We start from the raw sequence: 16706 nt of genomic DNA on the forward strand, positions 1-16706 counted from the left end.
AGTTGTAGTAAAAGTAATCTGTATTATTTTTAGTGGAAGTACATGTAATAACAGTATTATTATTAATATTAGTCGTAGTAGTATAAGTAGTTGCAGTATATAGTTAAGATTTTAAGTATGTTGTGTGCTACCATTAATGTGCCAAAGATGTTTTGTGTGTAAGTATATAAGTTTTTATTTCATGATTTTCATTTCTATGCAAGTGCATTTACTCTTTGCATTTAGTCATGTTACATTCTTTAAATTGTAATGGTCTCCTTGGTGCCTTATGCTGTTTACACCATATGCTTCACAAGTTTGATATAAATCAGACCAAGAATTCAACAATGTTTATTTTCACAATTTTGTTGTGTTCAAATTCACAATATATTCACTTTGCCTAAACATACCTGAAAGTGGAATTTTATGAAGTACATATTCAAAAAGCCAAATTAGACTGCCATGAAATATTACATGTACACAGATGTTTAATATTGTTTGCATGTGTCTGTTTTGTTGTCTGTTAAGGTTTTTTTTTAATATTCACATGCATACACTGCTTGGAACTTAAACAGAAACAGCGCCCCAAACCCCACTTGCTTGTTAATCATTTTAGTCTCGCCTGCATAGCAGAGCAAGGGTATAGATGCTGCTCTTCTGATGGTGGCGGTGTCATCAACATTGAAATCTTAATCAAGGTTAAGTTTTTGAAAAGTCGTCATAGCTTAGATTAGTGTATAGACTTAGCTTTTGAAACTTAGACATAGGGGTAATCAAGTATTACTGAATATCCAGCCTGAGTTTCAGGTCACATGACTAAGGTTAAAGGTAATTTAGGGTCAGTGAACTGAGACCATGTTGGGGGAATCAACATCAAAACTTAACCAAGGATTAAGTTTTTGAAATGTCATAACTTTAAAAAAATTTCAATCTAGTTCATGAAACTTGGACAAGAGATTAATCAAGCATCAGTGAACATCCTGCATGAGTTTCACATCACATGACTCAGGTCAAAGCTCATTTAAGGTCAACGAAAATTGTACATCACTATCTTACAAATGTTTTTCGTGAATAATTATTCAATTGTTGTTTTTAAAGTCAGCACTGCTGCTATATTGAATCGCGTGATGCAGGCGAGACTGCCAGAGGCATTCAGCTTGTTTTTTGTTGTTATCAGAGCTAGATATGAACATGTCAACTGTAAATGCCTGTGTCAACTTAAGTATTATAAGTAAGTATGTGTTATGTTTATGTGATATATGCAACTAGGTATTATGTTATGTTTTAAGCGTAGTCCCTCCCAGTTATCTATTATATTTTTCTTAAACTGAGATCAACTTTGCTATCCAGTGTTTACTACCATAGTAACATTGCTTGAAATCTTATCAAAGCTAGAATTCCATTCAAGGTACCATTGAATGGCAAATTTCCTTAAGAGTATCTGTATGCAAGGGGAATGTAACATGAATATAGGTATGCATGTGTTTAAATAAAAAAGTAATCTCATTAAATTTGAATTGAGGTCATGTAAGTCATGAGAACTGCTGAGACTTACATATCTCTTATAAAATTGCAGGTAAAGGTTTTTAAAATGGGGCCTGTTTCATAATACTCATTAATATAATAAATTTGCCATAACAGTTAAAAGGCAATGAAATCACTTAATTTTATATGCTGATAGTAAAACTTGTTACAGTACTTGTGCATTTGTTATTTATGAAGTGCTATGGTGTAGTGGCTCTGACTCTCCTTTTGTTATCAGAGGGTCATGTGTTTGAATCCCACTGCAGCTCAGCACCCTTTGGTAAGGCTTCAAACCACAATTTGCCACTCTCTACCCAGGTGTTAAATGGGTACCCAGTAGGATGTGAATGTCATTGTAGCTTGTCCAGCATTGTGTGTGCCCCATTGGCGACTGGCTGGAACACTCCACAGGGAGTGTAGGATGTGCATATAATGTGTGCAGAAATGACTAATTGAATCTGATGAATAATACATCTATAAGTGCTTAGATATGTTCAATGTGCCATATTTCAAAAGAGCATTTTAAATAACCAGGGAGAGGGGGTGTTTCACAAAGATTTAAGTATGATTTAGAGGCGCACTTAAAAATGTCTAGTTGCGTGCGGTATAAAATATATGACAGAATTGATCAGATCATGCTAAGAGGATGCACACCACCACGTATACATTAATCAGATTGCGCGTTGCATGTCAGGTTGCATTGGCAGTTAAGTGCCACTTAAATCATACTTAAATCTTTGTGAAACACCCCCCTGATTATATTATTATAACAAGTCTTTATGTCATAGGACCCTGGGTTGTGTTTCACAAAGAGATATGCAGTAATGTCCCTTAGCAAGAGATTAAGCCTTATCTACATTTACCTTACTCCCAAGTACAGTAAGGTAAATAAGTACCTGGTGTGAATTCATTTCACAATATATAAGACTCAAATTCAATAGCTTCGCTATTTGCTTTCAGATTTTTATGATTTTTTTCAGCATTTGCTCTGTAAACCTTTTTTATTTTGATATATATAATTTCAGCCCAGATTACCCCTTTAAGAGGCACATTGAGACTTCAGATGTTTAAATACATGATAAAGTATGTGCTGTACTATAAATAAATATTATCGTTATAAACATTTGTTTTTACTTAAGCTCACAGTTGTATGTGCTGAATGATACATTTTTGTATTGATGATATCTTGTTGATACCAAATACATGCACTTAAGCTGGAATATTATTGTAGTAAAATCCTTAGGGTATAGTTTGGAAACCTTGAAATTTAAATTTATGTATAATTGTTAATTCATCTGAAACTTTCCCCATGTTAATGTTTCAAACCAAATACGAACCAGCAGCCTTATATAGCACCACCATAAGTTCTCAGCTACTCAAATCTGGTCAGATTCCTGACCCATACTGCAACATTATCAGCAGTGTAGTCTTATAATATAGTTCCACTTGAATGCTACCACACCAATATGATACTCAATACAAAGGACAAGTCCACCCCAACGAAAAGTTGATTTGAGTAATAAGAGAAAAATCCAATAAGCATAACACTGAAAAGTTTATTAAAATTGGATGTAAAATAAATTTATGATATTTTAAAGTTTTGCATAATTTCACAAATATGCACATCCTGGTCGTTATGTAAATGAGGAGACTGATGACATCATCCACTCAATATTTCTTTGGATTTTATTGTATGAAATATGAAAAATTCTAATTTTCTCATTGTCCTGTGAAGCAAAGTTTTATTTCTCCCAGAACATGTTGAATTACCATTGCTTAACATTTTATAATGCTTGTCTGATTGTTCTCTATTGACTCAAATCAACATTTTTCTGAGTTGGACTAGTTATTTTTAATACACAGTCAATTAGAGACCACAGACAGTGTTGGTCAGTTCGCTCTCCCTCAGTTAAACCGTGGAGGAGAAATAAACTTCTGTCTACTAAATAAAGCAGACAAATGTATGCAAATTGCACATGCATACTTGGAAAACACCTTTAATTAAAGGATCATTCATTTTATTATGTATTTATGTTTTTATGATTCATTCCCTATTTGTTTATTTATAGTTATTTATATATTTTCTCATTTATTCATTTATTTGTATTTATTCATTTGTATGTTTAGTGAAATTTTCCCAAAAAGCATAAATATATCACGTGACTTGGATTCTGGTTTCTATGTGGTACAAACAACTTAATTTTTCAATTTTTATTAACTTTTTTTCTTTTGAAAAGGATTTGTTTTCCAGAATTATGGAAATTGAGTCCACAGACTCCAATTTGCAAGGTTTATCTCATGCAAACTTCATCTGGCCTTGTTGCTTAAAAAATGATGTTGATAGATTTTTTTTCTTGATATATGATACTCCATCCATCATTCTCCTTAATTTAAAGGAAATTTAGTTGCCATACGTTTCCTGTACAGCTAGGTCTTTATGTAAACATGACTACTCTATGTATTCACTCAGATTAAATTAAATATGTTAATATGTTGAGACGATCTCATAGGTATAAGATGTGAATGTCTTTGTTGTTGCCTGTTTAGCATCCCAGGAATTCTTGAAAAATTGACAGAGTATAGATCTTTGTCACACAATTCAACATTCCAGTATTTGATATGTAGAAAGAAAAAAATGGTTTTTAAGTAAATGCTAATTGATTAAATTGAAAAAAAGGTTACATGAAAAATCTGGAGCCATTGAGTGCAAGTAACAAGCTACTTTTACTGGTTACCTAAACCCTGCTTTTTAATAGGCTAAAAGTAATTTGATCATAAAAATGATGTTTTTTATATATTTTTGTGAAATCTGGCCCATGTCTTTTATTAGAAATTGTTTGCTTCACTAACGGTCACATTAACTAATGTCCACTTGACCTTACCCCATTCAGTGTTTATAGATTAACTTTTCATGAACTTTTTTCGTATGACAAACTTTCAAAAAAATACTGGTAGGCCAAGGATTGTGTAGAACACTTAATAGTAGAAAGTAGGTTTGGCCAAAATGGTGTTAGACCAAGTGAATATAAACCAAATATACACACAGATACAGAAACCCTTGTGTCAAGAATTAGTCAAGACACTATTAGTGCCTCAAGCATCAAAGGGGATGTGTGAGTCTCTTTACCCCCCCCCCCCCCACAATAAAACAGAGAGATGGGGAAAGTGAAAGAGATAACAGGAAAGAGGGAGAGGAAATAAGGAATATTGACGAGGGGGGGAGGGGAATATGCATTAGCGAATGGTCCTGCATCCCCTTAACAAAACAAAAATAGGGTGAATGGGAGGGGAGATTGAAAAGTTGGGGCCAAAATTACCTTGTTCCTATTCTTAACAATAAAGAGAGTATGATAGAGAAAGAGCACAAAGGAAAGTACAAGAAAGTAAAGACAGAAAGAAATAAAATGTTAGAACATGTATAGGCCTATATATCAAAATGTGTTGAAAAATTAGTGTGATAGGAAAATAAAACAGTTGAAACTTATTTTTCCTCGCAAAATGGGAGCCTGCAGGGAGGCGTTGCCTCCTGTTATATCATATACAGTAAGTAGAGAAGGAAAGGAAGTGGGAAGAGCAGAGAGAAAGGGGAGGAGAAAAGACAAATGGAGAAGGAAGAATGAGGCCGGGATCGACACTATCTTGCACTCACAAACCTCATCCAAAAAAAGGGCGAAGGTTAAAAAGGGGAGAAAAAAAATCAAATTTAGGGAGAGACCTGGATGAATGAGCGCTGCATCTCTTAACCACAACTAGGCCCCAAAACGGTGGTAAAAGGGTATAGAGAACAAATGAAGAAGAAGCAGTCCGAAACGCGAGCGGATTTTTATTTTTCATTTATTTATTTTTTCTTAGTGACAAGCTTTGCTTTTTGCCAAAGTTTGCTCTCTCATTTTCTTCCCTTTTATCTTTGATTCCTCTTCTTTTCCTTTTCCTTCCCTTACTTTTCGCCCCCCCCCCTGGTCTTCTTTCCCTTTGCTGTCGCCTTTTCGCGCTATAGGGGACAGTGGCCTCTTGAGCCCCAGGGTCCACCTATATCTTTTATTTCCCTTGCAATCTATTTAATTTGGTTAAAGAGGCGACAAGGGATTTAAGCCTCAGAGATTCACGCTTTTCATTAATATATAGATTGAATTTTGGTTACGTTCCTGTACTCATTTTTTTTCCTTTTCCATCTTTGTTATATCAGAAATGTTGCAAGGCCTTTTCGGCACGGTCTCCCCCCCCCCCCATTTCCACTTTCACTTCCACTTTTCCTTCCCCAAATTCTCTTCCACTTCTTTCCCTTCTCTCCTTCCTTTTTTCTGGAGGGGGGGGTGAGGCCCTTGCCTTAGCAAACCCTGTCTTTTATTTATACATCAACGTAAGGCCTGGGCAAAGGGCGTTCACCTTTAAACTGCCGTTGTCCTGTTTTCCCGTTTCCTTTTTCTTTATTTTGCTTCTCTTTTCCATTCATTTGATTCCCCTATATCTTGTCCTTTTTTTGCATGTCTTTCTCTATATATAGGAGTCCTTCTATTTTTGTTTTAAACTTTTCCTTTTTCTTCTTCTGTTGTCTATCTTCTTACTCCTTTAATTCTTCCCCTCCCCTTTCCATTCTTTTCCTTCTCTTCTTCACTTTCCCCCATTCCTTTCATTCCCTTCTCACTCCCCTTCCCTTCCTCCTTACTTTTCTCCCTTCCTTTTCTTTCCCCATTTTTTTTTGCCTATAGTCCCCATGAATCCATGTAAGGTAAGAAAGGGCAAGGAGGCGGATAGATGGGTTTAATCACAATATGAAGTTGTTGTTTGTCAATATTTATATATATATATATATAAATATATATATATATATATTATATATATATATATATATAATTATATATATATATATATATATATATATATACATGTGTAAAGTTATACATGTTACAACAGCTTTTGGCAACTCTTTTTTTTTATTAGAATATTGTAAAGAAATGGATGAAGAGAACAATGGTAGGCGTAGCTTAAATCAAGGTTCCCCATGCAGAGCTATCTACCCTTTGGAAAAATTGGTGATGCCGAAAAAAATTTCTCTGCCGGGAATCGAACCCGGGCCCCCAGCTTTGAACGCCGGTGCCTTAACCACTAGACCACAGAGACGGGTTGTAGTGGTTAGGGCGAACCCAATCCGATTGACCGTCAGATAGACAGATTTTCGACACTATTCCAATTATAATTTCCTTTGTCAGGTGAAGGTGGGTTTAGTACAATGACAAGCCTATAGTGTCGAAAATCTGTCTATCTGACGGTCAATCGGATTGGGTTCGCCCTAACCAATCGGCATCACATATCTCTGGGGAACCTTGATTTAAGCTACGCCTACCATTGTTCTCTTCATCAATTTCTTTACAATATATATATATATATATTCTTTCTTTTAGTGACAGATAAACCTCACAATATCAAACTAGGACATTGAATCACGCAAACTGATAGTATCACAATTTGAGAATTATACTCTTTCCTTGAGCAGACTCGAAGATTTTTGGGTGCGGTAAACAAAAAAGTATACGGTACAATCCCGGAGTGCAATTTATCGATAAGTGGTAATTAACCGATATAATTATTTGCCTGGTCGCCTACTAAACCTTGCTGTAAGCTTTTTTTAAAGGAAATCTCTTGATTTTCCTTATTCTGGTTTCTTCTTTTTCCATTTCGTATAATTTCTCTTCATCTTTTCCCCTTTTCTTGTTCCTCACTCCTTTTTCCCGTTTCCCTTTACCCCTTTTCCTTTCTTTTGCTTCTCTTTTCCATTCACCCTTATCTCTTTTCCTTCTTTTGCTTCTCTTTCTCTGAGAGTCCCTCTATTCTATTTTATTTTCAACTTTTACTTATCTTTCTTCTCATGTTTATCTCTTACTCTTCATTCTTCCCGTCCCTTTCCATTCTTTTCCTTCTCTTCTTCACTTTCCCCCATTCCTTTCATTCCCTTCTCACTCCCCTTCCCTTCTTTCACCTTCCTCCTTTCTCCTCGCCTTTCTTCCCTCCTCAAGTTCCCTTTCCCCTTTCTTCTGGGGGGGGGGGGGGTTCACCGATCGGCCCCATGAATCCCAGTAGGGTATGAAAGGGCAAGGAGGCGGATAGATGGGAGTAATCACAATATTAAGTTTGTCAAAATGACAGACAAACATCGCATGATATCAAAGTAGGAAAATGAAAATGACACAAAGTGATAGTTTAATTGTTTTTATAAAACTAACGGTTTTTGGTGCGGTTAACAAAAAAAGTATATTGTGCAATCCCGGCGGGCGTGCAATTTATTGGTAAGTGGTAAATAACCGACATAATTATAGTCGCCCACTAAACCCTGCTATAAAACTTTCTTTAAAGAAATCTCCTGATATTTCCTTATTGTGGTTTCTTCTTCCTTTCCATATTCTTTCTCTTCATCTTTTCCCCTTTTCTAGTTCCTCACTCCCTTTTCCTTTCCCTTCCCAGGGCCATGGCAACTTTTTTTTTTTTGGGGGGGGGGGGTGGGGGGGTGCTAAAGTAAATTTGAAAAGAGGTTCACTTTAAATTGAAGGTCGTTTTGGTACCACAACATTTGACAAGCAAAAAACAATCAAAAGGGTTTCAACACATAATGTTGGCCATTTTACATACATTTCTCAAATTTTACCCACCTACCAGAATCCCAGAGGAGGGGGTGCTGCCTAATGAAAATAATACACGAAGCACCCCTTGTGGAAAATCTTGGAGGTGCTCCCCTGCTTCCCAGGGTCATGCCCCCTCCCCTCTATCATCCGAAATCTCAGATCAACAAACTCGTAGAACTGATCGCATTGAGCTCCCTCTTTAGTTCAACCAAGAGCACTAAGACGGAAGTAAAACTGATAAACATTATATAGATCTATATGGCCAGCGCCACACCATTGTATACGAATAGGACTAAGTGAGACTCTGCAGTATCACCGTCATACAACTTTTGGAAATAGTGTTGAACTTGATTATTCTAATGTTTCAGGTCACAGTAGTAGTTATATGGTAAGGCATTTTGTATTTTTCATCGTTTCTGATATCAAAGAAACTGCAGTATTTACAAATCCAGCGCAAGAAAGTAAAAAAAATCCGATGTGATGAAGTGAACGTGTGTGTTTCATCAGTTCATTTGTGATCTAACTTAGTCAGTGCAAGTGGCAGTGGTTATTTTTTGGCCGCAGCGCCGGCAGGAAGTCAACATAGTCTGTGTGGTAGATTGTGGCAACTGTATGATTAGCCAGGAGGCTCCGGGAGAGTAAAAATCATTGTCAGGTGATTGTAATAAACGTAGGCTTACTCTCCATGGAGCCAGGGACGGTTGGACCTGTGTAGGCAGCTGGCAGTTGTCTATTTCGTGACCGTCACGTCATTGGAGTTTTTTTAAACATTTTTAATTAAAAAAAAAAATTATCCTCGTACAAGACGGCTCGCTATCGTGCAGCCACCATTGCATTAGGGGATTATATAGGGGGTTAACAATGCAAAATCCCCCAATGGGTCTTATCAATTTTTGTCTTTATGTCATAAAAATAAAAAGAACTGTATGATGGTGGGCCCCATGTCTGCGCACTCATTCACTTTGCACACGATTCGGGGATTTTGATGACAAAGGCTGCATTTTGAGGCCGTCACATGAAATGCCCTGAATTCATTTTTTTTCCACCATTTTGAGTCGGATTTTTTAATGAATACCTGCCTATGTATTGTGTAAAGTTCGTGCGCGTTGCATATCTTCTTTTACTAGAATCGCGCAGATATGCGGGCGCGCAAACTTGAGAGACCGTGCAGATATGGGGGAACTGACCATACCAAATTAAAGATTATCATGCCGTTTTGGCCTGAAATGCACCAAAACCGGGGAAAAATCAACATAAAAGGGGAAAAAACAGTGACTTAACTTACTTTGGCTGTTGTGCAACTTCACTTCCCTGTTTTATCTGAACTTAATACATACATGACATAAACATATGTTCATTGACTGATTGAGTCCCTGTACGATTCAAGCTAGAACTTCGATCTCTTTATTGGTGAGTGGAGACAACGGAGTTCAGCGGAACAACCAACATAACAGAGACCGAAGTATGCCATCGCTCTGCCATCTATGACTATGCGCACCGAGTATTTTGGAGACAGCAATGTTGCTCCAAAATATACTTGTTTTCTTAAGGTTACTTTTGACTGAGCCCAAACTTAAATGTAAATGGGTTGTAAGTATATGGTATGGCAAGTTCCCCTAAGTCTGCGCAGTCCCCCTTGTCTACGTCTGCACTACCTCAAGCGAAGTTCGTGCAGGCATTCCCTGATCCCAAGAATCAGTGGAATATTTTCCCAAACTCTTCGAATATTTCTGGTATTTTCTGAGACATCCAATATAATATAAATTGGCCTGCGACCGATCGCATGCGATGTTTTGAAATCGGTAATGAATAATACGTGTGAGGAATTAGATACTGGCCCAAAATCACCAATTTTGAGGATAACCAGAGGATGGACACAGAGTGAAATAAGGGTGAAGAGTAAGACATTACGCTACTTTTACTTGATGCGATAATTCCTCTTGCAGCTCCAAAAAGCTAAACTGGAATTCTCGTTATATTTTTTTCTTTAATTTTTACAACAAATAACTTTTTGATCCCACCTTTGTCACTCGGAATATCAGATCGAGTTCACGGTCCCAAAGTTCGGGTAGATGGAGTGTAGTGTAGCGGTAGTGAAGTGGAGCCTGCATGAACTTCGCTCGAGGTACATCTACGCATTAGCGTATCTGCGCAATTCTAGTTAAAGAGATACGCAATGAACATAAACTTTACACGTCTAATGCATAGACAGACATTATTTACAAAATCCGACTCACAATGGTGGAAAAAAAATGAAATTTCGCATTTCTTGTGACAGCCTCAAAATGCAGCCTTTCTAAGTCAAAATCTTTGTAATCGTAGCCTAGATACAAGACACGGTTAGAGGGCGACAATATCATGAGCAGTGCCAACTTAGATAAAAAAAAATACTTGCATTGGCTGATAAATATGAATCGTAAAATACTTGGATCAGCCGATAAATATCATGAATTATATGATTCCTCACACTGCATGCATGATGGCTATCCTTCTGTGTAGGGGGAGAAAGTATTTAAAAAAAAAAGAAAAAACTCCAAACAGAGTCTAAATAATATTAGTCTCTCCCTTGCCTTACTAATTTCAATAGTATGAATTGCGACTGTGCAAAGGCTTAATTGAGTAGTGACAAGACTTGGTATTCTGAAAAGTCTTGTAATTGCATACCACTCAATTGGTGGATTTCCCTTTGGGAAAAAGTAATGGTGATTAAACTTAAAGGTCCATTAAATGTAACTTAAGACTAGTGTGACTTTAAATCTTAGTGAAACACTGGTCTAATTATTTTGCACATAGTCCTGAGGGGTAAAAAAAATCTCCATTCTCTTATTCTTTGTAGATTGTTTGTGGAGCTTGGGAATCTTAATCAGCCATTGCTGCTGTGACGGGTGAGCCGTACAGAGGATCCTTGGGGGGTCATTGGTGTTGACTGCTGGTGCTGGAAGATGGCGGTGATACAGAACGGCACCATGGAGCTAACCGAACAGGACATACACAGCATGCAGCACAACCTGGCCCTTGGTACGCTCTTGACCCGATTCTATGGTCGCAAGAGACCCGAGCGGAAGTCTTTCGAGGTCAACATGGAGACCAGGCAGGTTGTATGGAGGAGGCAGGGAGGACGAACTGAAGGAGCAAGTGAGTCAACTAAATTAATTTTAATATTTCATCGATAGATAAATAGACAACTGGTGTGTGTGTTTCATAAAGCTGTTCTTAAGTTACAAGGCCTTTGCAAATGGCTGGTAACCCTTTCGTTGGAACGAAATCAAGAACATTAAAAATCTGGGGCTCGTTTCATAAAGAGTTACAATTGTTGTAACTTTGCCATTATGGCAACTACCATGGTAACCTTGATTTTGATTGGCTGGGGTAGTCATATTAATTATGTTGTCATATTTTGAACTTCATAAGCGATAAGTAAGATAACAAGTGAGTACATTAAAATCAGTTACGAACTGAAAATAAAGATTCACTTGGCCCGACAGTGAAAGAGTTGTTAAGATTTCGGCAAGATACATGCACACAGTCTTGTCCCTCTGCCGCGCTGAGCTAACAAGAAAAACTAAAGAATATATACATGTATAAACAGGGGTGGGAAGTGGAGAAGTGAGAAGGAAGAAGAACAACAAAGAGAGAGAGAGAGGGGAGAAAAGGCCAGACACCAGTGGTATATCTGACATAAAATTGTCAAATCTTTTTCAGTCTGGGGAATATTCAAAATGTGTACTGCATCAGAGAGATGCAATATTTGAAATGAGCATGCACATATCTGAAAGGTGTTCTGTAAACTGTGATATCTCTTGACTAACCGATAGATATTACACTTTAATTGAATGTCTGTATCAAAAGTTTGGCAGGTAGCAACAGAGAGAAGCTTGTCTCATAAAATTGATGACACAATCATCTAGTTCTCATGCAATTCCTCCTCTAATTTCAAATTTAGAGCAGAAGTATAAGACACTGCCTTTTAATGAAAATGGAAATTGTGTCTCATATAACATTGCAAATCTATGGTAAGATTTAGAATTCTTTTTCTGTTAAAATGTTTCGCATCTTTATATCCTTCATATAAAAGTCTGGATGAATGCTGATCATTTGTACTGCAAATATTCATTTTTTATATGGACTCTAAGACAAGAATTAATCTTATGATAAGAGTTTTGATCTTTTAGAATCTAATTACAATTGTGCTTGTCTTTACAGTGTATTTGTCAAATTGTGATACTCCGGTAATTAATAGAAATCTTCTAGGGTAGTATGATGCGTGTAATTTCCATGTTTTTAAGTGTAGCTGTGGATAGAGCAGTGTTTGAAGTCCTTTAACAGGGAATGAAACCAACTGGTCAGTATGTTTGGGATTGTTCTTCAAAGCCACATTGCTAATTAGTTTCATTATAATGTCCAGTAGATTGTAGTTCAGTATGACTAAGTTTCTGCAGTGTGTTCATGCCCACTTCCGATTTGTTTGAAGGATTCAGAGCTTATAGTTTCTCATTAATAATCTACATCACTTTATTAAATGAATATCAATAAACAAATAGTGTTAAAGTTTTTCAGACGCATTTTATAAACTGAATAATAAATAGTAAAAGAGAGCCCATGACATGATGGCCCTTCCTTTCTCAAGAAAGGCAGATGAACATAAATAACAGTAACATGAAATACCAAAAGAGGTACCATGATGAAATTATAACCAACCAAAGCATTTAACTCAATAGTCATGTTGGAAAATTTGGTTAAAAAGGCATTCTACTGTTAATAATCACAGAGCTACCAAGTCTCACGCATTATGTGTGAGACTCAAGCATTTTGGACTCTTGTTCATCCCCTCAAATCTGTCTCACGCAACTATCACAGCCTATCCCCATATACATTGTACACAATGTCTGTGATCTCACTCAAGTTCACAGAAAATCTCATGCATAGCTGGTCTTTGAACTTTGCATCTCTGCAATCATGTTGATTTGTTACACCAGTATACTCTTGAATTGGTGTGAAAATCATCCTAGTTTTTCGCAGCATACATGTACAGTATGTAGTCAGAAACTTTAAGATTTTTTTTTAAAAATATTTTTTACTATGCTTCTTTGTTCCGAAGAAAAAAAAGGTTACTAGAAAATGTCTAAAAAACACCTGAGTTCTTTTAAAAAATTACTACACTACCAATAATTATATCAAAGGAAATAGACAATTTTTTAGGCAGATTTGTGTAACTATTGAGATAATTTCACTGTAGGAAATGGCAATAGTAATTTCCACATTGTAAAAGTAATGGTGATGATGGTGAACTAATTTTTTTTAAATTATTTTTTAAATTTTCCTTATATATTTGTTATTTATTTATTTTTTATTTATTACATGTACATAAATCATTGGTTTAAAATTTGCAAGCTTCTTTGGTTAAGGTGATTATTACTGTATGTACACTGCTTTGCATTAAATGACATCATTCCTCGAAGTATATTCAGATATACATGTAACATGCACACGTAAAAAACAGTGCTTCACAGAAACCAGTTCTTCCTATTACATCCAACTCTCCAATATATTACCTCAATCACTGTATATTGAGGTAATGTACATAGTGTAGAGTTGGGTCTATAGAAAGAACAAGTTTCTGTGAAACGCTAAATGGTGGCACTCTCAGAGATAATGCTCATTCCCTGTTGGCTGATCATTTTGTAAACATGAAGTAATGCTAATACAATGCCTGACAGTATCCCGGCCCATTTAATCCATAAATGAAATGCATCTGGGTGAATCAGAGTGAAAAGGCCCATGTATACACATGTACTTTCTGAGTAAACTATAAGCTCCATCATTCTTCATTTTCATCCTACACACTTCAAATCACTTTGGGCGATCACTCCGAACCTGGCTAATAAGTCTGATTTTCAAGTGTCATTGATAATTACTGGCGATTAATCAGAAAACAGCCTTGTGAAGAGTATAAAGTTAAGTACATGTATCAGGAACCTGCAAAATAATGGTTGTCAAAGTGTGATCAATCTGTTGCATATCTAGTCATTTTCTAAAATTTAGAATTTAAGTCCTCAGCCACTCAATCTGGACAAGTTCATTACCCATAATGCAATTTTCATCATTGTAGTCTTGTAACATACATGTAGTCCTAATTGAATGCTGACACATTAATTCATTTCTCAATTCCTATCACAATTATTTTACAGGTGCCTTCACCCTGACAAAAATTGATTGTGATTATTCTTTATTGGCAATAAGAATAATTACAATCATGACCTGACAAATTTTAAAGTAAACTCAGGTTTATATGTATCAATCAAGGTGCAAGTAAAATCAAAGAACAACAAAAAACATTAGTCATTACACATACCATACTATGTATACAGTTATACAGTGCATGTATGATGCCCTACAGAACTTAATACCCTGTTGTGCTAAATCCAACATTTCGTTTATTATTTATATGGCTGTTCTTAGCTTAACTTCATAGAAGTATTAATCATTTTATGTGTGCTTTATTGCACTATTATGAATGTTCAAAATGATATTTGCAATATCGCCACACAGGGTACCTACATGTACATGTTATGTGCACACATTCAGACCAATTGCTTATAATAGCAAGAGCAGTGACATCATTTTGAGTTGGTCCTTTCTTGCTTTTTATTTCAAGAAAGCTTAAAGGGGAAGTTCACCCTGACAAAAACTTTATTGTAAAAATAGCAGAAAAAATAATAAAAAATATTGCCGAAGGTTTGAGAAAAATTCATCAAATAATTAAACAGTTATTAGAATTTCAATTATTTGATTTGTGACGTCATATGCGAGCAGCATTCCTACATAGCGAATGGTAAAAAATCAATGAAATGTCATTTTCTCAGAAAATTGAAAATGGTTTTCACTGTACCTTTTGTATATCAATAGACAAATCATTTCACACCCGATCATGAATAGAAAACAAAATTAAGTCATCAGGAACCATGCAAAATTTGAAATTCATGCATTTTATATTACATAACACATGGGGCAGCTGCTCGTTTATGACGTCACAAATCCAAAACTTTGAACTCTAATAACTTTCTTACTCTTTAACGGATTTTCCTCAAACCTTCACCAATATTTTTTACTATTTTTCTGCTATTTTTGCAACAAAGTTTTCTTCAGGGTGAACTTCCCCTTTAAGGAAATGAAATAAAGAACAAAATGACAAGAAAAGGAAAAGACAGATGCACCGCAAATCCTAGTCCCAATCCATCAAAACAACCCCTCCCCATCTGGGCCTACATTATGACTTGTTCCGTAAGATCAATCAATGAATTGATTTAATTTTCTAAATCAGGGAAATTTCTATAGTTTGTCATCATCAGGGTTATAAATGATATTTCACGCACTGATCCTTCCTGATATTTCTTCCCTCTCTCATTTCTATAGAGAAATTGGGAGTGGGTGGGCGTCATATTAGCCCTCCCACACTAATTCTGTAAACACATTTCAGTTGTGTACATGTATGAAGATTACCTATTCTATTCCTCACCTGAATAATATATGACTGTATATTCCATGGCATTTGATCTAATACAGAATACATTCTGACCCTCTTACGTGTATTCGTTCGTCCTTCATTTGCCCGGACAACTCTGCTAACCAACCTCATCTCCTGGCCAACATAAAAAAAGCTGTCCCTTTTTAGCAGTACTAAAAAAATACTTTAGGTTTCATGTAAAATAGGCCTACCTTTTTTCTGTATAGATCCAGAAAAAAATAATGGCTATAAATCAAACGCAAGTGTGGGTACTAATGACTGACTGTGCCAAAATTGATCAAAATATAGATGGATGCACCAAAGTATAATGTAAATACTGTATCGGTCGCATGTTTGTAAAAATATCTTCCTACACACTCTACTGTTCACCATTATCTGTAAAAATTACCATGAGGACATGAAGTAGCCAGCCGGGGGGGGGGGGGGGGGGGCAGACATAGTGAATCTAGTCTCACTACTTCGGACTACGAATTATGCACCATGCAAATTGGGAGAACTAAAGGTCTGTGCTTGCAGACTAAGGGGGGGGGGGTGCCTCTCTAATAATGAAATGCAGATATTTTTTTAACATCATTAGACCCAGGACAGAATGTATAATCTTCAAGCACAAGGGTTTGATGGGACGAAAAAATCTTGTAAAGTTCTTTTGTAATAAAATAAAAGTGTTTCTTTTCTGATTTTAAATGTAGATATGAAAGGCCCATTGAGGAAACGAAGGAAGTGAGCAGCTTTGAATTGGTCCTTGTGCAAGGGTTTTAAATTAGTAAGAGTTCAAATAATGGTCAGAAGTACCCTGTTGTTAACGTGAAGGACCTGTATTTATTTTTTTGCCACGCTCTTCTACAATGCTATAGGGCCTGTCACTACACTATAGGAACAGTTTGTAATTCAGAGTTGAGATTGATCAAATCAACCTAAGTTATATGGAAATCCATCATTGTCATAATTTTTCTGCAAGAAATGTGCTCAATGACATTAAACAAGAGAACACTGAAAGACAAAGATGAATGTACCTAGAACACTTTTTGTGCGAACATGCCATTTTAGATGTTGGCGTTGCT

General features: G+C 36.2%; 1 protein-coding gene across 1 annotated transcript in view; it reads left to right on the forward strand.

Annotated features, from left to right (window-relative positions):
• The first annotated feature begins 10998 nt into the window (after positions 1-10998).
• LOC121407348 (1-phosphatidylinositol 4,5-bisphosphate phosphodiesterase gamma-1-like) overlaps positions 10999-16706 on the forward strand; it is a 69508-nt gene continuing 63800 nt past the window's right edge. Inside the window, 1 exon segment of the mRNA XM_041598389.1 lies at positions 10999-11255. Within this exon segment, the coding sequence (XP_041454323.1) occupies positions 11063-11255 (193 nt within the window). The 5' untranslated portion in view covers positions 10999-11062.

This window comes from Lytechinus variegatus, chromosome 2 (assembly GCF_018143015.1).
Source record: "Lytechinus variegatus isolate NC3 chromosome 2, Lvar_3.0, whole genome shotgun sequence".
Classification (NCBI taxonomy): domain Eukaryota; kingdom Metazoa; phylum Echinodermata; class Echinoidea; order Temnopleuroida; family Toxopneustidae; genus Lytechinus; species Lytechinus variegatus.